Source organism: Diospyros lotus, chromosome 3 (genome assembly GCF_014633365.1).
Source record: "Diospyros lotus cultivar Yz01 chromosome 3, ASM1463336v1, whole genome shotgun sequence".
Taxonomy (NCBI): Eukaryota; Viridiplantae; Streptophyta; class Magnoliopsida; order Ericales; family Ebenaceae; genus Diospyros; species Diospyros lotus.
This window is the reverse complement of record NC_068340.1, coordinates 17,453,860-17,481,203: the sequence shown is the minus strand read 5'-3', so window position 1 is coordinate 17,481,203 and position 27,344 is coordinate 17,453,860. Positions and strand designations below refer to the sequence as shown.

The 27,344-nt window shown below is 37.9% G+C and overlaps 1 protein-coding gene across 5 annotated transcripts in view; it reads left to right on the top strand.

The window, feature by feature from the left end:
• Positions 1-20,546, top strand: part of LOC127797196 (uncharacterized) — a 51,983-nt gene extending 31,437 nt beyond the window's left edge. Inside the window, exons 5-10 of one of the 5 annotated variants that reach the window (XM_052329828.1) lie at positions 2,691-2,776; positions 6,805-6,914; positions 7,003-7,035; positions 12,850-12,913; positions 13,035-13,054; positions 18,534-18,569. In XM_052329828.1, coding sequence (XP_052185788.1) covers positions 2,691-2,776; positions 6,805-6,914; positions 7,003-7,035; positions 12,850-12,913; positions 13,035-13,054; positions 18,534-18,554 — 334 coding nt within the window. In that variant the 3' untranslated portion in view covers positions 18,555-18,569. Of the gene's footprint in view, positions 1-2,690; positions 2,777-6,804; positions 6,915-7,002; positions 7,036-12,849; positions 12,914-13,034; positions 13,055-18,533; positions 19,609-20,232 lie in introns of those variants that run through there. The other 4 variants (XM_052329829.1, XM_052329830.1, XM_052329831.1 and 1 more) reach the window with 4 other exon arrangements.
• The last annotated feature ends 6,798 nt before the right edge of the window (positions 20,547-27,344 follow it).

The window sequence follows — 27,344 nt, the reverse complement described above, 5'->3', positions numbered from 1 at the left end:
GAAGTGACAGGGTTAAGGCAGTCAGGCTTTTGACTCTTAAGAGAGAGTTTGAACTCTTGAAGATGAAGGAATTTGAAGGTGTTAAAGATTATGATGCTAAACTTATGGAAATAGTTAATCTGATTAGACTCTATGGTGAGTCTATTTCAGATCAAAAGGTGATGGAAAAGATCATGATAAGCCACCCTGATAAGTTTGAGTCCAAGATTTCAGCTATAGAAGAATCGTGTGACTTCAGGACTCTTACTGTTGCAGAACTTATCTCTAAGCTGCAGTCACAAGAGCAAAGAGTCTCAATGAGGTGTTACTGAAGGAGCCTTCCAAGCTCTCCAAGCAAAGCATAAGGAAAAGCTCCACTAAGAATAAAGGAAGGGCAAGACGAAAACAGAGATGGTTATGTGAAAAGAAAATTTCCGCCTTGTGGAACTTGTGGAAAGACACATCATGCTGAAGATAGATGCTGGAAAAAGGTTCAATACAATTTTTGTAAGAAGCAAGGTCATATAGAAATATTTTGCTGAGCAAAGCAAAATCAAACTCAACAACAACCTGTCCAACAACCTATTCAGCAAGCCAATTTCATTGATGAACAACCACAAGTTGAAGAATATATATTTTTTGCATCTCAAGTTTGTGAGTCACTAGAAAAATACATTTGGAATGTTGACAGTGGTTGCGGCAACCATATGGCCAAAGATGCAAGCTTCTTTAAGTTCTTGGATAGATCAATTAAAACCAAAGTCATAATGGGAAATGGAGAGGTTGTACAAGCTGAATGAAAAGTTTCAATTGCACTGCAGATAGAGAAAGGTATGAAACTTATTTCAGATGTTTTGTTTATACCAAAGCTTGAGCAAAATCTTCTTAGTGTTGCACAATTGATAAACAAGGGAAATTCTGTGGTATTTCAAAGAAATCTCTGCATTATATTTGATTCACATGGTTGCAAGATTGCATAAGCAATAATGGAAAACAAACAATATCTTTGTCTTGAATTTGAAATCTGATGTATTTTGTACTGGAAGTGATATGGTAGCTAATTAAGACAGAACTGCAGAGGAAAAGAAAAAGTTGGAGAAAATTGATTCTGTAGATGCTGGAAAGAAAATTGAGCATTGTAATGCAGCTATTTGCGATCTTATTTCAGATGTTAATAGTCCAAAATCAGGTGTTTGGAGTAAATCAATTAAGGAGAAGTTTAAGATGAGTAAATCAAGTTCCATGCCATTAGTTTGTGATGAAAATGTGTCAAAAGTTAAGGTTGAAAAGCTGATTGTTCCTTCATGAGATAATCAAGTAATTTGGTCCAAGAAGAGTTCATCAAATATGAGATTGAATAAGCTGGAGTTTCTCAACCTTTCAATGGTGAAAATTCTGCTATTTCAATTACTAATCATCATGTTCAGTATGGAAGGGCAAAGCAAATTTATGTGAAGAACAGTCCAATCAAAGAAGCTAAGAAGAATTATTTTGTGAAGCTGGTTCATTGCAAAAAAGATTATGAAGGTCCATGTTTGAAGAGTTGATAGCAAAGATTGGAATCTCCAAGAAAAATCTCAAGGAGGAGAGTTAGAATGTGTGAGATTTTTCTGATGTGATCTTTTGCAGTCCAATTCCAGAAATTGTGGTGAAGAAATCTAGTGAATGTGTATATGTCCTTAAATCTAGGAATGCTGTCTAAGTAAAGAAATGCTTTAGTTGTTGTGTTAGGTAGATCTTGTCAATCAATCAGCTGCTATATATAGCAGCCTTTGTTAATGAAAAATTGGGAGAAAAAGTGTGTTGAATTTTGTTCTCTCAATATCTTTTAAATTTCTGTCTTTTGTAGGTTGTGCTTGCTGTGTGTGAGATAGGATTCTAACAGAAGCAACTATATTTCTTAGTTACCAGCATGTGGTACTTTACTGCATCGTGTTTTGGGTACAGCCATTTTTCTTTTTGTCCTTTTTAGCAACTTGTATTTGGGAAGTACTGCCTTCTTGGGTAGTGTCACAACTAACTGCAGAATGGGTGATTCTTATTGCATTATATGATTTTTGGTGAGTTGGAGAAAGGGTTTCCTCAGTGTCTATAAAATAAAAGACAATTGTTCTGGCATATTGAGTTCATCATGGTAGCTTGCTTGTCTTGCATTTGCTAAGTTGAACTCCTTCCGTCTTTTTCCCAAGAGGCACATGGCATCTGTCTGTCATAGCCAATACTTCAAATGATATCTGTAAAGAATTCATGTATTTCCATCACAATAAATAAAATTTTCCGTACTTTTTATTTTTTTATACCCATGAGGAAAGAGTGATTAATTATGTTTTCGAAGTTCCGCACACCTCAGCCATTGTTTTGATGCTGTTCTCTCTTTGAGATAATTTACCTTAACCAATTGCAAATTCAACATAGAAAACTTATACCTCAGTACTCATGGCATGATTTGACTTTTTGACCTTTTTAAAATATGACATAATGCTAGAACTTTCTTGACCTGTTTAAAAATTCTTGGAAATGAAAGTTACTAGTTTTAAAATGCTATTTATTCTAACAATTAGGACAAAATTGGACTAATTCTCATCTTTACTTTGATGTGTACCAACTGTAGTCCATAGTTTTTGTATTACGTTATACCAACCTAGCTGACTAGAACTCCAACATGCTTGAACAGGTTCATTCAAAATGTGCTAATCATTGTTATTTTGCAGCATATGCTTGAGAATTGGAATACCACTTCAAGAAGTTGCACCATCATGGTCAAACCATGAAATGTGGATGGAGGCATTCATCACAAGTAAATTTTATATCCTTTGTAAAAGTTTTCAGAGATATGTTATTCAACATGATGGGAAATATGGTTTAGCTTCTAATGTGCAGTGATTTTGGGCCTTGGAGTTTGTTAGCCACCCCCTTCCAAAACTTAAAATACCACAAACACTTGCCTGGCAATTTCCTCACTTCATGCTTTTTGAGACATCATTCATTTGATTCCTAATTTGTTAACCTCACCAGTTACCTATTTCTTTGTCATGTTCAAATGCAAACTTCAAAAAATCTTCCCTCTCCTCTCTCCAAAAACCTGTTCCCCAACCCCATTCCCCCTACAGATTTTGCTACCCTCTGAACCAACCACCACCAATCTCCTGCATGCAATAGACCATTAGAGCTCTTGACCCCACACTTCATGCTTTTGGAATTTGTTGACTTTTGTAATGTTTTCATGGAGACAATGAGCTTTGGTAGTAGCCATGAGGTTTCTCCTTTGTGATGGGAGGTTTGTTCAAGCTATGGAAACAACCTCTTTGTGCCCCCCCCCCCCCCCCCAAAAAAAAAAAAAAAAAAAAAAAGGGAAAAGAAAGAAAGATAAGCTTGCATACAAAAATGACGTCCCCTAGCCCTCGTAAAGCTGGAAGTCTCATGCATTGGGGATGCCCTTTTTAGTAATAACTTCAAGACTTCTTGTTGCGTGCATAAATATTGGCCTTGGAGTACAAGTAACAGTTACTCCATATTGATCAAACCAACAGATCTTAGGTTTATTCCATAAAGTAGCCTTTCTACGTGCAGGGCGTGGTTGCATACATTTGACCTTTTTTATATTTTCTTAATAACAAAACCTGACAACTAAGTAGCCTTTAAATGTTACTTTGTTGGTTGAGAGGTTAAATTAATGAAATAGCCTATTTGCATGTGGGAGTAAAGCTATTTTAGCATTTAACCGTCCTTAGACTGCACAATAGCAGAACTCTCAGTTGTCCTTTTAAAGGATCTCCTTGGATGAGTAGTAGAGTTTAATCCATTTTAACTATGTTGGAAAACTAAGATTTGTGACTCTAGCTAACTTGACCTAAATAGATAAGGCTGCTTCAAATTATATGGTTGTCAGTTTGCTTTTGCTTCTCAAAGTTCCCAATGCAACTAGGTTGGACTTGGCTGAATTAGTAAAAAACTATTTAAACAACCTGAGACACATTATTAACTCAAACCTCCATTTGTAATTCCTGAAGATCCCGAGTGGAGGAGATCTTAGGCCATATGTTAGTCTAGGTTGTTGGAGTTGTACTTTGGTAGGAGATTGACATAGAGGCAAGCATATTGGGAGCATCACTCTGGATGGTGAAAAGTAAGGTGCTTAGATAAAGGGTTATTGTGGCTATGTCAACACATGGCATGAGCATTCTTACCTTGATGGCATGAACCATGGTAGTACCGCAGAGTGGCCAAATCAGATCCAAAAGTAATGCATAAGATATAATACAATTGCTTGTTCATGGAGACAAGCCTATGATAGGTAGACATCATGAAGATATGCTCGATCTTCAAGGGAGACCTCATGGAGCTATGATCATGTATTGCACAGAGCTGGAAATTGGATCCATAAAGTGTCATGTCCGTGGCTTGTGTAATTGAATTTGCAATGTAAATAATGAAGCATTTTTCTTTTCTTTTTCATGTATAGATATAAAATATATTCCCTCCCTAGAGGGTTGCATCAAGATTCAAGGAGGGCATTCGGCATAAAATTTTGCCACAACGTTCTTTTATGTGGATTTGTATTGTCAACATGACATTTAAAAGTTAATTGACATCATGGGTGTTGTGCCACCAATCCTAACATGGTTAGGATAAGGTGTGGATGATGATGATGGAATTCATGTTGCCAACCCCACCTAATGGGATTAAGGTTTGTGGTTCTAGTTGTTGTTGTTGTATGCCCTCAATATGCCATATCTTGATATATATATATATATGTATGTATGTATATTTTAAATTATTGAGTTAGGATGTTGATGATATTGTGTCCTTGTTGTGAATCCTTAGATGTCCATTCATGCATCTTTGGTCATTTGCGCCTATGAGCATGGCAATTGAGTGGTGGTAACTGCAATACTGGTGTTGGTTATAATGGGTGTGGGTGATTTTGGGTTTGACTAGTCTGGCTGTTGATATGTTAAACTGGTCAATTCAGGTTTTAATGATTGGGTCTTATAAAGAGAGGTGTTAAATCATAAACATATTGAATCTTTACAACCAATTTTGGTATCATGAAGACATTTTTAGCATGTCAGCAACATTCCTTTGGCCAAGTAACAGTCAGCTGACATTAGGGGAATCTAAAGCTACATAGAAAATGGGAAGAAGCTGATGGAATTTGTTGAACTTCAGGGGGGTTACAGTGAATTCTCTGAAATCTCATGGAATTTGGATGTAATTTTCCCCGTGGAAGTGCCACATTGAACCTATTGTACTTCATGAATGCTAACCATTTTTCCATATTATGTGTAGATCTCAACTTCCCTCAACTGCACAAGTTGCCTTGGAAGTGGGTTACACTGTTTTTTAACATCTCAACTTGTTTTAGACATTTTTTATTAAAAAAACCCCAGAATTATCAAGATATTATATGTAAACACTGTTCAAAAAGAAAGTTCAGTATTCCTTCTGACATGATTGTCTGAATATCTTAAAAACTGAAAGGAGTTTTATATAAACAACTTTTCATATATATAATTTGTTACACTCTGCTATGGTTATTCCTTTGCCATAAGTGACATAACACTCAGTCTTCACAAGATTACTCTTAATATTGCCAAATCAAACTAAAATATCCGATGGGACATGGTAATCTAGTGTACCAAAACTTCTCTAGTTTAATCATGTTTCATAGCTTTTACATTACATGAAAGTAAATTCAAATATATCTCTGCACATGGATGAACAACTTAGCTTCACTGGGCCTTCCCCATATACAGAAATTTGTTTCAACTGCATTGATGAAATGGGATTTTAGTTTGATAATGTATATTCATTAGTAAATGTCTAAATTAATTTTATTGAGAACTAGTCAGAACTTTCACTTATGAAACTTGCAAGCCTATTAAGCACTCTCCATTCTCATACACTGTTGGTATCTTAAACTTGAGTCTGTTTGATAATTAGTTTATTTGAGGTGAGGATTTCCCTGCAGAACCTTCTTGTGAAAGTAAAGACCCTCAATGTTTATCTAGCAAAGAAAAGTAAAGACCTTCTGGCATTGTGAGCTTGATTTGAATTTAATATGTTGCCCTCACTGTCAAGCATATAGCGGTGAGTTAGAATCCGTGTAGTTGACTCTACTTAAATGCAATTAATGCTTTAGTACTGTTGTTGTATTGGCAAGCATTTAAAGCTCTTATGGGGCGTGTTGGTCACAGCCAGTTCTCCCAGCAGGCAACCCAAGTCCTTTCTTTTCAAGTTGCTATCCCCCAATTCCCACAGGAATGCCCCATGGGGTCATATGAGAGGAACGCGTACAAACTAATCCCTTGTGTCTAACCTGGTGTTTTTGGAGGGAGAGGAACTGAAGATTTTGCAAGGGTGAGGAGTGTTATATTTAGGAAGTAGGTTTGCATCCTTTTATTTTTTATTGAGTTTTCCACCTTATTCTCCTCTTTAACTGGGGACATTTATATCCTTTGTACATACAGAGGAATCTTAGGGCATTTATATCCTACCAATATCTCAGGATCTGCAGATCCTTCTGATATTCGTTCCATGGAAAGACAATGAAAAATAAAAAATATCTCTTTGGGCTTGGGATGCCTGTTTCCAATTGATTGGTGCCATCCCTTGATGTAATTTTCCCTCCCCCACCCCCTACATGCTCTCAACCCCCCTCCCCCTGTTGGTGTTGATGTTGATGTTTATTTTGGTTAGGGTTAAATATTGGTAGGATTTTTTGACAAAATAGAATATAAATTTTATCCATTCTTCGTTCGTATTAGTACATTTCTTGTTGCTGTCACTAGGGGTTACTGTGAAGTAAATACCATTTTCTTGCAGATAGTCTGAGGCTTTTGCAGCATGTGGAGATAATTCAAGTTCCTAGTTCATGGAAAATGCCAGAATCAAAATCTTGGAACGATGTGACATGGGAGGAGAAACGGTTCAAGGTACACGAACCTACAATGATTACAAGAAATACACTTTTTACCTGCCATAAAAGAAACTGTATTTGATGTTGCTCTCCATTCATATCAGGGTGCCCCTGGGGGGATCACAACACTAATTCAGGTAATTGATTTGATTTAACATCTTATCTATCTTGATGTTGTGATGCTTGCACCTGGTCTGAGGTTTAGAGGGAGTATGTGTTTCTGTGCATGTGCATGTAGTCGTAGCCGACCTTTGTCTTTGTTTAATTTTAAGGAAACAACATATAACCTTTGGAATAATGAAATAAATATCCAAAAAATATTTTTGGTGGTGAGTGAGCTCAACCTTATTGTGTGTTTATTTAGTTATTGCTGTCACATCTTCCTCATCTTGGTTAAATATACAAAGTGCTGCCATAGCTTACATCAATTAGCACATGCCATTTTAAAATGCATTTTGCCAAATGAAAAGTTTGAGGCCAACTAACTATGCTAGATATGAATGATGTTTGACCTCTGCTCTTGGATGTGACAAAAAGTCTGGATTCTTGATGGAGCCATCATTGTTGTTGTATGTGATGCAGTTTCAGTCCATAAAATTTTCTAATCTTGATTTGAGAGAACTGAATATGCTACTTTTGGTTGTGCCAGATTGTGTGTAAAAATGTTTCCATTGATCTGCTGACGATTTTTTATTTTATTTACAGAAGCGAAAAAATCTATACTTGAAAGAATCATGAGACGCTTACTCTGGCCATGTCCTGTCAACCAACCCCCCCCCCCCCCCCCCCTCTCTCCCCATTGAATAAATATATCAGTGCTAGGTGCAGTAATTTATTAGTACATTTTAATGATGATAAACCTCTCCAAAGTGGGGCTGGCAAATCACCTGCAGAACACTGTTACAATTAAATGCCAAGAGCATTATGTCATGGACCGGTTCCTCAAGCACTGAAACCGTGCAGCCTTAGTTTCTTGAGTTACTCTTGGTGACACTAAGTCAGCCTAACCAGATTCACAGCTCGATAAGCAAAAGACCCTAGAGGCAATCCTTCAACCAAGGGACCCTCGCTTGTAAGGACAATGAAAGTACACTCAAGTAATCAAGAATGTGTGTGGGAGAAGCCAAGACACTTTTATTAAACCACAACCTCGGTTACAAGGCTCTTTATGATTCTCTCACTCAAGCTTCTCTCAAGCTCAATTGTCAAACTCTCCATCTAACAAATGTGAGGGGGATTATTTATAGGCCTAACACACTGACCTTACAAGGAAAAAATCCAAGAATACTAGAGAAAATTGCATTTGGCGTGCTATAGTGCCATGTGTGTAGATGCACCTGCGCGCGGCCCATTGAGCTTATTTGCGCGCATTCTAGGCATGTCTAGAAGATTTCACACACACGACCCCACTCGTGCGTGACCCCTTATGCATCTCATGCTTGTATGCACCCTCCAGGCTTCTAGAGATGCTTCCAGCCTTGCCCTTGCCATCTTGGCTTGCAACTTGGTTTCCTTGGCTCCCGGCCATGTTGCCTCGTGTAATCTTGAGTCCTTTATGCCTCCGTGCTTGTCCTACGCACGTTTCAAAGCTCGCCACTTGGTTTGCGCAAGTTCTTTGTCGCTTTGCATGCCTTAGCTTCATGGCTAAGCCTCCCATATAGCCTTGATGTGTTGCCTTCTCTAGTTGAATCCTTGCGTGGGTATGTCATAGGGCTTGTTATGCGACCATCACATTGGCACCACATGACAACTCTCCCCCAACCAACCTTGGCAACATCCTTCTTGCCCCTGAATTGACTTGCTCAAGTTGTGCTCCTTTAGCCCTTCTGCTTACTTCTCTTGACACCATGGTTGCCTTTTGGCCCTGCACTCAGCAACTCGTTCACCCACTACTAGACTTCTTGCACACCTACCAATCACTGTGTATCCATGCCTTGTCCCTTCAAGTGCATGGTAGACAGTTTCCTCATGGCTTGCCTTGCCAAGTTCCCTCCTAGTTGGCACCACACATTGGCCATCCTTGTCCAATATGTGGAGGCAATCCCCTACAAGAGTAATGAGGGCATTCATCTTGTCCAACAAGGTTATCCCCATCACCATCTTGTACTCATTAAGGGGAATGACATATATTTTGCTTGCCTGACCACTGACCCATAGAAATAGGCATGTCTCTAGCTATCCCTGCGGTCAGCTGCTCCATGGAATTCACCACCTTCATCACACTTGTCCCTTTCTCAACCTTAAGTCCCATGCAATGTGTTGTAGTCTTGGACATGAACATGTTGTTAACATGGTTGTCAAAGGCGCACCTACATGCAAGGCTTAGTGCATCTCATCACCATTGGGGCGCAGTGCCATGCTTGAGGCACTACCTAGGTGCACAAGGCATGCGCCTCATGCAAGGTGCAAGGCGCAAGGCACATTCCTTGTATATATAAGTATGTTAAAACTCTATTTTTGTCCATTTGTCATCTAAGATTTTATTTCCTGTTGATTTGATTGCATATTCTTATATATTGGTGAGATGCAAACCTAGCGGTGTAAGCCAAGAGGTCTGCCGGGTCTCTCACTTGTCCAAGTCCTTTGGCAGTGATGTTCGCTCACTAGAGAACTACTCATGTATGCTTTCTGCTTTATTTTTGTTTTTCTCTTCTAATTTATTTTGCAATTTAGAAGAAGCTAATTCTATGCTATAATTATTTTCGTTGTGTGTTCTAGTCTAGATTTTATTTCTTTCTTCTAATTTTTGTTGTAATTTGGAAGAAACTAATTGCTAAGAAACAAATGTTTTCATTGTGTGATCTATTGATTTTTTTTCTCTTCTAATATCTTTTGCATTTTAAAAGAAACTAATTGTTTTTCTGTACCTTTTTGTGCTATGTTTTGTTATAATTTTTTTCTTCTAATTACAAAAGAAACTAATTGTTTTCCTATAAATTATTACTTAGTCTGTTTAGCTATAATTTTTTTTCCTCTAATCTCTTTTTCAATTAGAAGAAACTAATTGCAAAAGAAATTAATTGTTTTTTTGCAATAATATTAGTTGTTATTAGAGGGTTAGTTAGGTGTCATTTGTGATTTATAAGTTTGCATCTGCCTCCTTATACATGTTAAAAAGAATAGTGTATAAGTATTTTAAAAACATTTTCAATAAATGTGTGCCTCATGTGCTTGAGGCTCACACTTCACCTTGCTCCTCGCATCTAGGCCCCAAGCAATAATTTGTGCCTTAGTGTGTCTTGCTCCTTTGACAACCATGGTTGCTATCCCCCATGTCCATAAATGTGCACCTCTCTCCCACCAATGGCCTTGTCTTTCATCTTACCCTCGATTTGTTCAACTTTGCCAAACTCAATCAGCATCTCAACCACTATCATGGCCGCCAAGTCCTTTATGGTTTCTTGTTGCAACTCCAACTTGGCCTATCATTGCAACCCACTCATGAAGGCGTAAAACCCCTCCTTGTCTAAGTTTGGAGTTTCCAATATCAACTTGGTGAACTCTTGCACGTGCGTGCAGATGTCTCCTTTGTCGACTGGCCTCCTCATGTAGCCTTGTGCGTCCTCCTTGACATACTCGAGGTAGAATTGCTGCTTGAATTTTTCCTTAAATGCTTGTCATGACCCCAAAGGATCCCCAAGGATAAATGAGAAATTGGATGCACAGAGGAGGGATTTCGGTGGGAAGAAAATTAGACATCGTGTGCTAGGTAGGGTACAAAATAGTTGGAATTAAATGAAAGGTGTTTGAGGTAATGTTTATAATAAATAATTCTTATGGTTCAATATATTGAATTTTTATTTAAGGGGCTCGAAGCCGTGGCATTGGCTTTTTGGATAATTTTTAGTGATATAAAAGGGCATTATCTTAGGCAAGTTCTCGTTCCCTTTTGCTCCCAAACACAAATTCTTGTTTCGTTATACTTTCCGTGGCAATTCCTTATATCATCTTCTTCCCGAAAAGTGAGCCTATTTTATTAAAAGTCAAAAATCTTGATTATATAGTTATGGAGATGTCTAAATGGATCGTGGTTGAGGAATTTCTGTATCTCTCATTGTGTCTTGTTCATAGCCGAGAGGGGCTGTATCGCACTTCGTTAGTCCCAAATCAATAACCTCATGCCTAGACATTCTCTCAACATCATATGTAAGTCATGCCAAAGTAATTTACATGCAAAACATATTGAACCCTTATCGAAATAAAATTAATTGCCTGTCTCGTTACACCGTCAAACGTGCTGCGGTTGCGTTCCAAAATTCCCTTAACAAATAAATTAGATAGCATAAGACCCAAGAATTAATTAAGCATAACCACTGTCAAATATTCCTTTTTATTTTCTGTATTTTATTTACCTTCTGTCGTTTGCTCGGAATTTCGACAGTGTTTCCCCTACAATTACCTGTTCTTGCATCCCCCTTTGTTCCTATTTATACCCGATTTACCTTGTGATTTTGTGCCCAAGCCATTGTGATTTCCTGCCAATTTCACTCACTGCAAGGTAAATACACGGTTGAAAATTGAGTGAAACGCAGTGAATAGCAAGCCTCAAAATCCTCTCCAAGCAATGCCCAATTGCATGACACGTGGCAGTGAGCTGGCTCACTGCATGGGCTCCAATTGCCCCCTTGGAACGGCACCGTTTTGCCTTCAGTTGGGCTGGAAAATTCCAGCCAATTCCTTCCACCACCCATTAGAGAATACAACTCGTGCTCCCACTGGTGCCACAGAAGGTCTACGATCGAGAGCACATGTTCGAAATTTGGCATGCCAAAATTGGATCCTCCAGAGTCCATATGGGTGTTCTATTCTCTGCACACAAGCCAAGCATTAGGCCAATAACTAAAATAAATCACCTTCTCCCTTCCCACAAAGGCCAAAATTCGGAAACACACACATCCCACTGCTTGCTATTCTGGAAAACACATTTTCCTAAGCAAGCCTATATTACAAAACATGCCTATACTAGGGAAGCATTTCATTCCTAGTTACGACCTACCCCGTCCCAAGTGTGCATTCTCAATTTCATCACCCACTTCTCAAAATCCTCAAATCCCCTGTAACATCCTAGTATTTTGAGAAAATAATAATATGTAATTTTGAGTATTGGAAATAAATTATTGAGGGATTATATTGATATTTTTTTTCAAGCAAAAAGGATTATGTACCCTCTGTTGCGAGAGATAGGGAATTAAATTATCATTACGTGTTAAAAGGGTGGTCAAATATTATTATTCTATGTGTTGAGTGGCCAGCAAAGAAAATGGAGAAAAATAATCAAAGGAAAGGGAGAGCAATCTGGAAGTGGCCGAAAATAAGCATTTCTTGGAATTAAAATATATACATACATAGGTGGTGAAAGTGAAGATAAGTGGAGGCTATGCATATGGAATTAAAATACGTGTTATATTATAATAATAATAATAAATTAGAAGTGGGTGGCTGTGCATAACTGTATGCATGTGTATATAATGATATATTATATTAATAACATATATTATCTTAAGTTAATATATATATTATATCACATATGGTATTAAATTAGCAAATAAATCATGCAATATAAACGCAAGGGAAGTGGGAGGAGTCTTCCATGAGCAGCCACGCGTCCAGCTCCCTGTCCTCTTCAAATTTCACTCCATTTTATGCAATCTCAGCCACGTGAATTAGGATAAAGTTGAATGATTTAATGGCTTTATTGATGGTCTCGGGGAATGTGAGAAACATGGCTGCCAAGGCATGAGAATACCTATAAATAGGAAAGGAAAATTGAGGGAATTGAAGAAGAAATTGGATGTGCTGAGGAGGGATTTATGTGGGAAGAAAATTGGAAGAAAATTAGACATCGTGTGTCAGGTAGGTATAAAAATAGTTAGAATTAAATGAAAGATATTTGAAGTAATGTTTCTAATAAACAATTCTTATGGTTCAATATATTGGATTTTTTATTTAAGGGGCTCGAAGTCGTGGCGTTGGCTTTTTGGATAATTCTTAGCAGTGTAAAGGGCATTATCTCAGGCAAGTTTTTGTTCCCTTGTACTCCCAAACACAAATTCCTATCCCGTTATACTTTCCGTGGCAAGTTCTTCTTTCCTTGATACTTTGATGCAAAAACCTATTATTTTTCTATAACTTGCAGGTCTCTTTAAGCTGCAAGATGTAAGCTTCTTTTGATTATGTGGAATGGGTTTGGTACCCCCTACTTTGTTCGGCCAATTGATTTCTTGTTGGTTTGTGGTTTGTGCTTGAACCCCCTTAGTTTCGAATAATTTGGCCATATCTAATTTTTTGGACTACACAATGTTGGTTTTATGGATTCTTGTAAATCCTATTCCATCGAAATGCCTATTAGGGTCTTGAATCACCCTAAAGTCTCTAAGGAATGATGTTGAACCCTTTTTGGGATTAATATCATATGGGTAGAATAGCTTTGAGTTGTGTTTTGGGTCTCTTGTATATGAGGTAAAGTGATGGGAATGCATTGGTTGTCGACCGTTTATCCCTATCTATCGACTATCTTTGGCTTTTGGCCTTATCAATCGATAGACTTATCATAACGGACAACAGCTAGCACCCATACATCCAACGGTCGGCAGCCATGTCACCAATGGCAGACATATAAGGCAAAACGGAAGCTCGAGGGAAGACTTGATTTTAGATTAACTCGGGAAGGGTCTGAGGGAAGACTTGATTGGATATAAGGTTCTACGCACATAATTCACGGGCGAGAGGATTGACTCAGGGAAGCTTGGGACTACAATGGAGGTGGTGTCGATTGAGGTTGGTGTTCATAGTAGGGGATTCAGCGCTGCGGTGCAGAGTATTTATGCTTGCCAGTTAATGGCAACGACAGGTTTGTTAGGGACTTGGCTGCCAGTGTCTTCTATGTGGGCCTCAAGAACCATTACATGCATGTTTATTTATGAGGTTATTCTTTGTCGTGTGGTTCATGATGTGGAGGTATGTGTTTTGGGCACGTGGTGTGCGGGTTGTACTAGGTCATTCTCCCAAAGCCTTACTGGCCTTTGTTTTTTGTATATACTTGCCAAGTTTTGTGACTCACCCTTGCTTTCCATCATTCTAGGTAAGGGGGATGCTTGAGTTGGCAAGTTTTCTCAGTGGTGCCAGATCTCGTTCTTGAGTCCTAGGCTGGTGTATAGAGCTATCCTAAAGAAGTGGTCCTGGATATCGTTTTATTTTGACAATTTATGGAGCTTATGTCTTCCCCTCCTTAATGAAATTTTGTCCTCAAAAATAACCAATTATTTCAAACCCAATCTTCTAGTATCACCCATGACTACTGCCATAAATCATCAAACATCATAATCGGGTTTAATCACCCCTCATCCTCACAAGATGCCATAAAATCCGGCACAATAAAAGTCCAAACTATTTCATATGTACCCAACATAAATAAATGAATAACAAAAAGAAGATCTTGAGGTTTGGACTGCTCTGTACACCATCTAACCGACATGGATTAAGCTCCACTAGGCTCTCCCTCGTCTATAGCTTTTCCCTTACCTGGAATGACATAAAAGCAAGTATGAGCTGCAAAACTCAGCAAGTATAATATGAAAGAACGTGAAACAATAGGATTCAACCCCACATTGAAAAACCCCTTACAACATATATACTCATGAAAAACTTCTCTCATAATATCAAGACATTCTCATATGTCAAACAACAATATAAAACAACCGAGTACATTACCAAATCATAAACAAGAGTATATATGCATATATGTCCACCCATGGCCCTTAGGCCCTCATCAATTTGCCAATGGAACCAATAATTAGTTACCATGCACACATGAGCATCTCAAGCATATTCATGATTGTATGCATACACAACCATATTCTTAAAAATATTCCCAACACATAACATATGAGCCAAAGCTCCCTCACATCAGGCAAAAGTCTGCTGAGCTTCTGGCATTAAAGCTGTAACATATGGGCCAACGTCCACTCTGGTTAGACTTACGTCTACCGAGCTTTCGACATAAAAGCCGTAACATATGGGCCAATGCCCCATTCAGTCAAACTTACATCTACCGAGCTTTCGGCATAAAAGTCGTAACATATGGGCCAATGCCCCCTTCAGTCAAACTTACATCTACCGAGCTTGTAGATATATCCTGCAGACTTAGTCTGCCGCGCACCATTATGCATCATGCAACATATCAAAGCACATTCATGAACATAAGCATTCATAACCATGTCTCTACCATATCATCAAACCTCTGTCCACACATCACAAGATTAAAGATATACATGCCAAGAATCATCATCTCAACCATAGGGAGTAGAGCCAACACAAAGAGGAAAAAACAAAAAAATTCCAGATTTTAGTCAGAGATTAACAGGGCTCTTACAGGCTCAAAATTTGGCCAAATAATTCAAGTAATATATCAAACCAAAGCTTATGAAGTCTAGTTTACATAGCAAAAAACAGATCTCAAATCGGATATAACCATAGAAAGTTATACTCTGACAAACACAGCATGCGCAATCTGATCGAAAATTAAGAGTACGCAAAAAGGCCCAAAAAGGGTCACACGACCAGCACACCCGAAACCCCCAACTCGTGCAAGGAACATCAACTCTTGCATCGATCTTAACTCTAAATAAGAAAATCATCATTCCTTTGAAAATATAGGGCAAAACAGAACCCTATCGAGACTTACAACAAGTTTTAACAAAAAACCAAGAAGGGACTATAATATGACCGAAAGACTGATTTTTAAGAACGATATCACCAAGAGGAAGAAAACCAACGGATCCGATCATCCAAAAGAGAAAAGAGGAGTAGGACATAACATAATCTTGCATCCAAGAAGGAATCGAAACTTGCTTCTGTAAGAACAACAATATATATATATATATATATAAACTTACAACGAAGATCTTAGAACCAAAACCAAAGGATAAAAGGATATAGGAATCATATAGGGACCTACCTCGGAAAGGAAAAGAGGAAAGAGAACTTGCCTCTAAAAGAAAAAGAGATAGTAAGAACTTGCCTTAGATCTTTTTGGAGAAGCCGCTACGAAGAGAAGAAGTACGATCCTCCACCGGATAGAGAATTTGAACCAAAAAGAGAATAAAACGGTGAAACCGAACTATTGGAAAAGACACTGGATTGCTGGAAAGCACCCCCACGCCTCTAAGATTTCGGAACTCCAAGGGAGAGAGAGAGAGAAAGAAAATACGAGGAAAAGAGAGAGGGGAACCCTTTTTTTATAGGCCTCAATTCTGACCAAAGTTTAGAAGGAAAAGGATTGTGGAGGAAGAAGACTTGACTTCTTTTTGTATTACAATTCCTAGTCTTTATCTTCTCTTTTTATTTATTTATTTTTATAAAATAACCCTTTTTCATTAATAAAACATATTATATATTTTATTATTTAAATGTATTTACACAACACCCCTTCAAATCTTTACTTTCAGCCTTTCAACCCTTAATATTGTTGGAATCTCCCTTTTTAGTCTTGGCTTTCAACACAATTTGAAATTCTCTTTTCGATTGGGTTTTTCAACCTCCAAGAAACTCTCGCTTGCCTTTTCCACTTCATTAGGGCATCATATATATAACTTTTTACAACAAAACATTGATCACATAATATCGAGAATACCCACATTCACAATAATCATTGATTAAATGACCTAAGCCTAATTACGAGTCATTGCACAGATGGCCAAATGGAGTGGGTTAATCAGTGTCTCAAGAATTACATGTGTTGCCCATGTTTAGCCCATCCCCGTCAGTGGCATAGATGGCTTTCTTTGGTGCAGTGGTGGTATAATTCTTGTTACCACCTCCCTCAAGATGTCCCCGTTTCAAGCCTTATATAGCTTCAATCCCTCTTACTTGCCTGCCACCATGTCATCATCGTCCATCGCTGCAGTGGACAAGTTCCTACAGCAGCAGCAGGAGGTGCTGCAAATCTTAAGACGGGAGTTAGCTACTCCACAGCATCGGATGAAGCAATTTGAAGATCGTCAGCGCAGTGAACAGGAGTTTTCTGTGGGTGACTCAATTTACTTGAAGTTAAGGCATGCTCACCAGCAGGCCTTCACTAAGTCTCCGATTTCTAAGTTGAGCCCTAAATTTTTTGGGCCCTTCCAGATTGTGGCCAAGTTCAGATCCGTTGCATATCAGTTGCAGCTTCCACCCAATTCTCATATTCATCCGGTTTTTCATGTCTCACTTCTTAGGAAGTCTATTGGGGACCAGCAAGTTTCTTCTATGTTACCGAATTGGGGTGGTGAATCTCTTCCACAGTCCGAACCAGCCTTGATCCTAGATAAGCAGGTGATCTATCTGCATGGTTTTCCTATTACCCAAGTCTTAGTGCAGTGGACGCACCTCCATCCCGACAATAAGACTTGGGAGTTCCTCCCTGATTTGTTGCAGCAATTTCCACAAATTGCCAGGCTCCTTTCGCTTTCTTGAGGACAAGTTCTAAATCGAGGGGTATTGTCAGGACCCTTACGGTAGCTAGATGTATGGAGTAGGTTGTAACAAGTAAGGGGTAGCATAACAGAAAGTTGTTAGCAAAGCTGATACAGTAAGATCAGTTAGAAGGTTGTAACAGAAATAACAGTAGGAGCCAAGGGCGTTAGGCAGGTGAAGGTAGTTGTAATGAGGATGGACCTATATCAGGGGTTTTCCCTCTCAATGAGAATTATTGATGAATTTGTTGATGAAATTCCAGAACATCTCTCCCTCAATTCCCTCTAATCTCTTTCTCACTCAATCATCTCTCTCTCGTTCTCTCTTTCTTCCTTAGAATCAAACCCTAATTCTCCTCATCAAGGAGAATTCCTTGGTCAGGTTTGAGACCCTGACATGGTTAAGGAGAAATTGAAAGAGTATTTTTCCAAGATTTCTAATATATATATATAGAAACAAATATTATAGTTGAACGTTGTTGATAGTTATAAATCTGGGATGATTGCTATATACCGTCTTAAGCTAATTGATAACTGTAATGGTGCCATGCAATTGATAACTACTTGATCTTGATGTGATCTTTTCTATTTGGAATAATAGCGTCGCAAACCAATCCCACATCTGTAGTCTATTGGAGAGATCTTTGGGTATATTACTTGGTCTTATGAGCCTAGAATTCACCTTCAAGTAGCACTTTTAGGTTAGGGCCTGTAATATTACAAGTGGTATCAAAGCCAACCAGACAGCTCCCATGTGGAGGCAGTCTAAGAAAGTGTTTTGAGATTTTGGGTCAACTTGAGATATGGAATTTCTAGTACCATGGATTAAAAGGGAGTTTGCCATTATCCAATCCTACATCGGTAGTCTACTAGGGAGATCTTAGGTATATTAGTTAATCTCATGAGCCCAAAAGTCACATTCTGCTTAGTACTTTTTGGTGAGGACCCTTGGTGTTACAATACTATAAAGATGGGGTGTAGAGTTGGGAGACAAAATACAGCCTACAATCCTTTCTTCATCATTCTTCCTTCTAGAACCCTCCTACAATTTTGAATTACTTATTTTTTAACTTTGTATCAAAACATTTGCCATCCTCGTTTGTTTCTTTTCTTTTGGCTTACGTTTTCTGAAACAGAAACAGTGAGGTTTTGCTGACATCAACATGATGTCACCTTACTGACAGCCATTTGACATCCACCAGTAGCGGCACCTCCTTCAGACAACCAAGGAATCCTGAAGCCCCATGTTGATTTGCGAAGTTTGAATGTCCTATTGCTAGATTGAAACCCATCATCGCTGTTCACGGAAAATCAAATCAGGCCGTTTCTTCTTCAATTTGAGAGTCAACATCAAGCCTCTGATTGTCAATCACTCATGATTAAGAACCTCCTCACATCTGTTACATGTTTGAAGACCACTGATTGCAGTTAGTTTGATTTCTCAAAAACCAGTGCAAGAAACCAAGGGGCCTCTCCTTTGTTGATCAAATCCTTGTTCTTTTGAGAGGTATGACTCTTCTTGGAGTACTTAAGGATGTTCTTTTTTGAGTTTTTTGAATGTGCTTGAGTTGCATTCTGCTATTTCCTTGATCCCAGAATCGGCCACACTCTAGTTTGCATCAGTGGTTGTAACGTGTTTGACCTTAGTTCTACCAGGTCCTCCAGCACTGAAAGCAATGGATTCATGGGTTGAAGTCTTGGAGGTATTCCATATCTCCAAATTAGCCATGTGAAATTGGATGGTAGCAATTATCTACCCTGGTCATGTTCATGTTGTTATTTATCAATGCCCGAGGTTTATGTGAGTATATCTCTAGTCATAAACATGAAGCAGCCAACTGAAGATCCAACCTATACCCGGTGGGATTCTAAAAACTCATTAGTTATGGCCCAACTTTTCAACTCTGTGCAACCACATCATATTGCTCGTGGTTATCTACTATTAGATTTTACATGGAAGATTTGGAATGCTATTGCTCAAACCTATTCTAAAGTAGGTAATGATGCCTAATTTATGAGCTTTTGAAAAGGGTTCATGAGAACGAGCAATGGAATGTCTTTGACTCAATATTATGTGGAACTTGGTAGTTTATGGAAAGAATTAGACTACTACCACGAGTTTCAGGCTAAATGTGTTGAAGATGCTGGTAGCAAATGATTGATAAAGAGCAAGTGCTTAATATTTTTGTCTAGACTTAGGGTCGAGTTTGATCATATTCAAATCCAAGTTGTCAGCAAGTAACCTTTTCCTTTGTTTAGGCAATCTTATTGCTTTGTACAAGAGGAGAGTGGGAATGTGATTTAGTCCCATAAGATCGCTTTGCTATGGTAATTAAATCTCCACAAAATGAAGGACTATAGACTCGTCTTGGTAACAAGGACCAACTTTGTTTGTTTTATGGGAGGTGCCCCATTTCATTTGTTTCGTTTTATTTGTACTTTTTAGATCGCTTTGCTATGGTAATTAAATCTCCACAAAATGAAGGACTATAGACTCATCTTGGTAACAAGGACCAACTTTGTTTGTTTTATGGGAGATGCCCCGTTTCATTTGTTTCGTTTTATTTGTACTTTTTTGTGCAAGTGGCATCTCGGTGTTTTTTTTCTTTCATTTGTCCTCTTAAAGGCCCTTTTTTTCTGTATATAATTTCTCTTATGAAAAAATAAAAAGTCGAAGTGCCATTAGCCCTATTTAGTTCTCCGAAAGAAGTATGTAAATAATTCAAAACTGCAACCCATTTCCACCTATTTCTGAAATGAGGGGATTAATTAGTTGTCGAATTCCTTACTTAAGGGGAAGACAATGCCTTAAGTAGTGAAGCATTTTGGTCTTGCTATGACTGCAAAATCTTTCATGTAGCATTTTGGTGTTAATCCTAGTAGCACCTTTTCATGTCTTGCGCAGAAGGAGCTGATGAAGAAAGTTGAAGCTGAAGGATATCCAATTACTTCATTTGGTGGATGATGTGATGAGGCCTCCTCAGGCGCGCGCGCGCGCACACACACACACACACACACACATATATATATAGATAGATAGGTGCTGGACGATCATAATCCATGCATTGCTTGATTTCAAGATGAATTATGAAAGATTTATTTCTTGTAAATAGTTATTTAAAATAATAGGTACTGTTTATGACCAAGTAACATTAATATAATTTCAGAGAATACAATCTCCATCACTTCAAATTTAATTGAATGCTCTAGGAAAGCTATAGAATTATGCAAAATTATATATAGAAATTTGCTGACGTTTGATCTTAATTATGCAACAATGGTTTGTAATAATGTGCTCAATGCATTTTTCAAATATGACCGCTGCTAGTACTGAGATTTCCATTTCTTTTACCAAAACTCTGTTTTTCTTTTTCTTTTGTTTACAAGATATTCGGGTTGTCATCTAACCACTTTCTTGGAGGTGGAGTTAAATGTGAATGTGATGGGTAACTTCATGTTTCTGTATGAGATGTTACTGTTAGATACACCTGGATTCAAATATATAAATTCTGATCATTTTAGCTCCATTTATTCGTTTTGAAAGAATGAATTCATTGTTTTTTTATTTAGAAAAAAAAAAATGGAAACGCTAGAGTAGTACGTAATTGTGCATTTGCATGTTCGTTTCCATTTGATCAATTAATCATGCATTTCACCGTCTTAATATCCAGCCACTGCCCAGTTGTTCCCTTAATTGACCCAACTTTTAGAATGAAGCAATCATTTTTGTAGGGATTGTTATTAATATACACTGAAGCATCTAATGAAATGTACTATTTTTCTTTTATTAAACAAGTTTTTTTAATTTTTATTTTAAATTTTTTCAAGACTACAATATTATTTTGAATGCGAAGGATGTTTATCCTCAAATTCCAAGCTCCTCTATATATAGAAAATGTTACATTCAAAATAAGTACACCACTAATATTAATTCAAGAGCTTCGTGACTTCTTTAAATATTCTTGAAAATCTAACTTAAGCATTGGAATGGCCGCGCATGGATTGTCTTGTGCCTTTTGTCAGTGTTCTCCCTTATAGGAATTTATCGACTTGAAAATAATTTCTCGATATATGAATTATATTGTTATATTTAAATAACAATAATTGACGTCATCTGTAGGAATCAAATCAAAAGGCCTAAGGAATTAAAAATGGTTTACTCAAGATCTTAGGCCAAGGAAAATCACCATGGCAAGGAGGATTCTATTGTCGATGGCCTTCTTGACCTAAGACTCCATCTTGACCTAAGACTCTGGGAGATTATTCCATTTAAGACTCTTGAGGCTTTAGAGACAACTCGTCAAATTGTTCCTCTCAATATAAAGCCTTTATCTAAGCAGTAACAATTAGTGTCATATGTAGGAATTAGATCAAAAGGCCTAAAGAATTAAAAATAGTTTACACAAGATCTCAGGTCGGGGGAAATCACCACAAGCTAGGAGGATCCTGATGTTAATAGCCCTCTTGACCCAAGACTTTGGGAGATCATTCCATTTGAGGCTCCCGAGGCTTCAAAGACATCTCCTCAAATTGTTCATCTCAAACCTTGAAAAGACGTCATCGGGAAAGCACTAAAGCCCTCCAAGAGATTGTCGTATTCCTTTAGATCACTCCCCCACATACTCCATTTCCTCTCATTCTACAAGTTATGCATTACCACCATACCAACTAGCACATCTCCAAGTCACTTTCACTAGAAAAGTTGCAAGAAACTACTCAAGAACCTCTTCGGGAGACTATCACTAGAAGAGTCTCACAAGAAACTACTCAAGGACCTCTCTAGGAAAGAGGTCTACTAGAGAACCTCCTCGAAGGTTGAGCCCCTCTCTAGGGAACATCACGTGAAAGAATGCTCTAGAAGACTATCCAACAAGAAATGGTCGACAGTTCCAAATGATTGTTGATACTTCCAGTAGACTATTGATAGTCTCTAGTAAACTATCGATAGTTTCTAGAGACTATTCTACGAAACTAGCTAGATCAACCACGGGCAACCCAGATCCAAAAAGGAGTTGTTCTACCCCATAGGGAAAAATCTTATGATGTTGAAAAGCATCGTAGTTAGAATCACATCTGGCCCTCAACTAAATCAGTTTAATCTCACTGCTTAGGAGGCTAGAGATATGAGAAGAATAGTTGAAGTCTTGGAACAAAGGAAACTAGTAATAGTGGAAGAAGACCCACACAGAAGAAAAATTCCCTTTATTATGGAAATCATGGAGAAACTTATTCCCTCCAAGTTCAAAGTGCCTTAGATCAACTCTTATTCAAGAAAGAGAGACCCTTATGATCACATACAAAACTACGAGTCTATAATGATGTTGCATGGCTGGGAAGACGCTATTATATGTCGAGCCTTGTCTTTAACTTTAATAGATAATGCTCATACATGGTTCAATAGCTTAATAAAAATGTTTATCTCTTCTTTTGATCAATTAAGAAGAGAAACACTAAGGCATTCATCATTATTTGCCATTGAAAAAAAGATTGATGGAGATCAAGGTAACAATTATGAAGGACGATAAAGCAACACCAATGATCTATTGCATGTCCATGGTAGACCAATGATAAGGGCCAAAGCTAAAAGTTTGAAAGAAGCTTTGAATGAGCTAATGAAAGAGACTTGGGCCAAGAGACATATGCAATTTGAATTGGATAACTTGGGGGAATCACAAGAGCAATTGGACCAAAATATTGAAAGCATTATTCAAGTCAAGTGAGACTAAAGGCATTTGGGCCAAAACACAAGAATGCCACATCATTGGCACGTTTTGGGGCCTAATATGCATTTATTTTATTTCCATATGGGTTGCATGTTTTGGGCCCTAATCATTTTAGTTATTTTAGATGTGTCTAGTTTTATTATTATTTCAGCTTGTGTTTGGTTGGACTAAAACATTCCAGCTTTGGCTTGTTTAGGCTTAAAATCCTTGTTTTAACTTAAGCCCATCATTCTTTTAACTAGAACCATTTGTCTAGCAATTTGGTTATTTGTTTTACATTAGGTTTAGAATTATGTTGCCTATAAAAGGATTCACATGCAAAGAAGGGGGCCAAAAATTTTGAAAGAAAATTTGAGAGCTTTTCTCTTGTTCTATTGAAGAACTTTCATATCTTATCAAGAGAATGCTTGTGGCGATCAAATCTGACTTATCTTCCACCTTCTTGTCTCATTCTTGGGAGTGACGTCTATACTTTTGGTTCTTGATTTTTCATAATCATCAGGTCAAGATTTCTTTCTCTTTTTATAAAACTATTTTAATCTTTCTTAGGGTTTTGTTTTCGATTTGATCTGTGGGTGTCATATTAGTATATAGGGTTTGCATCATCTTAGTATCAGAGCTTTGGGTATTAACTCGGGTTTGATTATCCAATTTTAATTCTTTTCCTTGTGTTCACATCATCATACTGTTCATATCGTTCGTTTCATCATCTTATGATTTATATCGTTTGATTCATCATATTGCAATTCATATTGTTTGTTTCATTAACTTGTTGTTCATATCGTTTGTTTCATTATCTTGATGTTCGTATTTTCTTGTGTTCACATCATCTTTGTTTGTATCAACATATCACTTTGTTTGTGTCATCATCCATTCGTAATCCCGCATGCAAGTTGTCAAGTAAAAAGAAAAAAATCGTATGAATTGTTCTCTTCAGGTCTGTTTGATTGGCCATATTTTCCATGTAAATCCCACTTTTGGTGGTGTTTGATTAGCTATATTTTCCAAGTAATACAAATTCTAACTTTGGTCACGTGATGCCTCTTTTCTCACTTTTGTTGGAAAACAAATTCTCAAGGGAGAGGTGAGAATAGATTTTCTAGGAAATTTATGCACTCTCTTCCCTATTCGATCGCTCTTCATCCTTGAGTTTCTCTTCCCATTCGGCACTGGATCTTCCCCTTGTTTTTCACTAGCTTGTTCGTTGCCATCTCTGTCGAAGAACAGCTCCAAGGGTTGATCTTCATCTTCGTTCAAGGTAAGGTTTTGGCCATTTTATGTTCTCATTTTCGACATCCTCTTCCCCTGGAAGTAGATCTGTAGCGAGAGAGGGACAAAGAGCGAAGGAAATGCCAAGACAGAGTGAGCGAGAAAGAGGGCAGGTGAGAGAGAGGCAGCAAATGAGAGCAACGGTGAATGGTCGAGGGGTTTGCAGGGGTAAGTGGCAATGAGCGGCCAACGATGAACGACGACGAGCGACCCACGGTGAGCGAAAACCCCATCCTTGTCACAGTCCATTCGCTACAGCTTCACTTTTTGTATATGAATCTGCCACAGAGGATGGAAACGGCGATGGCGGTGATGGGAGGAGGCAGAAAGAAGAAGTGGGTTTGGGAAGGAGAAGGGGAGAGAGAGAGATGGGGGGAGGAGGCAGGGAGAATATGGGGGTAGGTTTGGGGAGGAAATTCCATAGAAAATCAAATTGTAATCAAACGCTCTCAATTGATAATTTCCATCTAAATAATTTCTAGGCAATTGAATTGCCTATAACTTATTTTCTTTCCATGCAAGTTCTATACTTGCAATCAAACGCACCCTTCGTGCTTTTTAAATTATCAGTTTGAACAAGGAAAAAAAAAGAAAAAAAATTGTATGATCTGATCTCTTCATGTTTTGCAAATTATCAATTAGAACAAGAAAAAGAGAGAGAGAGAGAGAGAGAGAACAAAAATGCATGAACTATTGGTATTCCGCATTCTGACCTATTCAATATCTATTCGTCTTCCTAGAAAACTGTTCGTAGTCCGTATAAATTGCTCGAATTTCATGTAAATTCGTTTGTATTCTATGTCACCCATTCGTATTCCTCATCTATTTTTCATACAAGAGAAAAGATAATATTAAAGAGTGATACACGAGTAGAGTGAAACACCTGAGGGAGTATTGGGAGGTCTTTTTTTTTTTTTTTTTCCCAACAAGTTGTTTTAGGGTTCAATCATATCAATGGGCAAAGATAAAGATACAGGCAAGGGCGAGAAAGTGAATGAATCATTCATATTCCAAGCATTACAACAACAATTTGAAAGGATGAACATCATATTCGAAGATATCAAGGACAAATTGGAGGCTATAACTGAATTGCAACGTGGGTAGCAAAAGAGAGATCCAGATTTGCGTGGTAACACTAACAAATATGAGCCTGATTATGGGGAAGACTTGGAAGCTAAAGACAGTGCTACTAATGGCAGTAGGGGTCGATTTAGAGGTGGTCATAGAGTTAATGGTAATGATAGATTCTATGGTTAGTGGAATGATAAAGAAAGATGGGATAATATGCTATATAAGGATCTTAACAATATTAAGATGAAAATGCCTTCTTTTTCAAGGAAAAACGGATCCTAATGTGTACCTAGAATGGGAAAAGCGAGTGAAGCTAGTCTTTGAGTGTCACAACCTTTTCGAAAAGAAAAAAAGGTGAAGTTAGCTATAGCTGAGTTTATGGATTATGCAGTAGTTTGGTGGGATCAAATAGTGATAAATATAAGACAGAATAAAGAACACTTGGGAGGAGATGAAGGTTGCCATAAGGAAGCGGTTTGTTCCTAGTTCATATTATAAGGAACTATACTAGCAATTACAAGGCCTTACACAAGGGTCTAAGAATGTGGAGAACTATCATAAAGAGAGGGAAATAATCATAGCTAGAGCTAATGTGGACGAAGATAGAGAAGCCACTATGGCACGTTTTCTACATGGTTTGAATAAGGACATTGCCAATCTTGTTGAATTGCAACATTATGTGGATCTTGAAGACATGGTTCATATGGCCATAAATGTGGATAAATAGCTCAAAAGAAAGGGTTCCATAGCACGGTTTGGTAACAATTTGGGTTCTACCTCTACATGGAAACCGAATTGGGGTAAAAAGGAAGATAAGATATCTTTGAGGCCTAAGGCTAACATTACTAAGCCTAAAGGTAGTGGAGACAACCAAGAAAAGGGGAAGGTTGAGGCATTCCAACTAAAAAATAGAGACATCAAATGCTTTTAATGTTTGGGAAAATGGCACATAGCTTCTCAATGTCCTAGTAAGAGAGCTATGATCCTAAGGGAAGATGGAAATATAGAGTTCAAATGGGAGAGTGATGAAGATGAAATTCCACCTTTGGAGGATGCTAGTGATGAAGAAAATATGGAGTACCTTGCTAATGGCAAATTACTCGTGATAAGACGTGCTTTCAGTGTGCAAGTGAAGAAAGATGAAGAAGTGCAACGTGATAACATCTTCCATACTAGTTGTTATATAAAAGATAAGGCTTATTGTGTAATAATTGATGGGGGAAGTTGTACTAATGTGGCTAGTACCGAATTAGTGGAAAAACTGAGTCTACCTGACAGGTGACCAACCCTCGAAGAGGAGATTGACAAACTCTTGAAGGTAAGATTTGTTCATGAGGTCTACTACCCATACTGGCTCGCTAATATGGTGATGGTTAAAAAGTCCAATGGAAAGTGACGTGTATGTGTGGACTTCATCAATTTGAAAAAAGCTTGCCTGAAGGATTCATACCCCTTGCCACGAATTGATCGATTGCTGGATGATACCTGATGCGAACCTCATACACCAATATGGAACCCACAAATCAAATTGGAAACAAAACCTTAAGAAAGAATAAAATAGATTTATAAAAGACAAAAAAAAGAACATTAACCCGATGATTTTGGACAATCACTAACTAATAGTATAGACACCACTCCCAAGAACAAGATGAGAGGGTGGAAGATAAGTCGGATTTGATCGCCACAAATGTTAGCTTATCTGAAAGTTCTTCAAAAGAACAAGAGAAAAGCTCTCAAAATTGCCTTAAAAAATTATACCTCCCCTTTTTACACATGAATGTAACCTTTTATAGGAAAACATAACCCTAAACCTAATCCTATACCTAATGAGTTTTATTTAAAACAAGCTATAATAATTTAAGCCCAAAATGTGCAAATTAGGCCCAAGTCTCCTTGATATGGAAATAAAATAAGTGCATATTAGGCCCATAA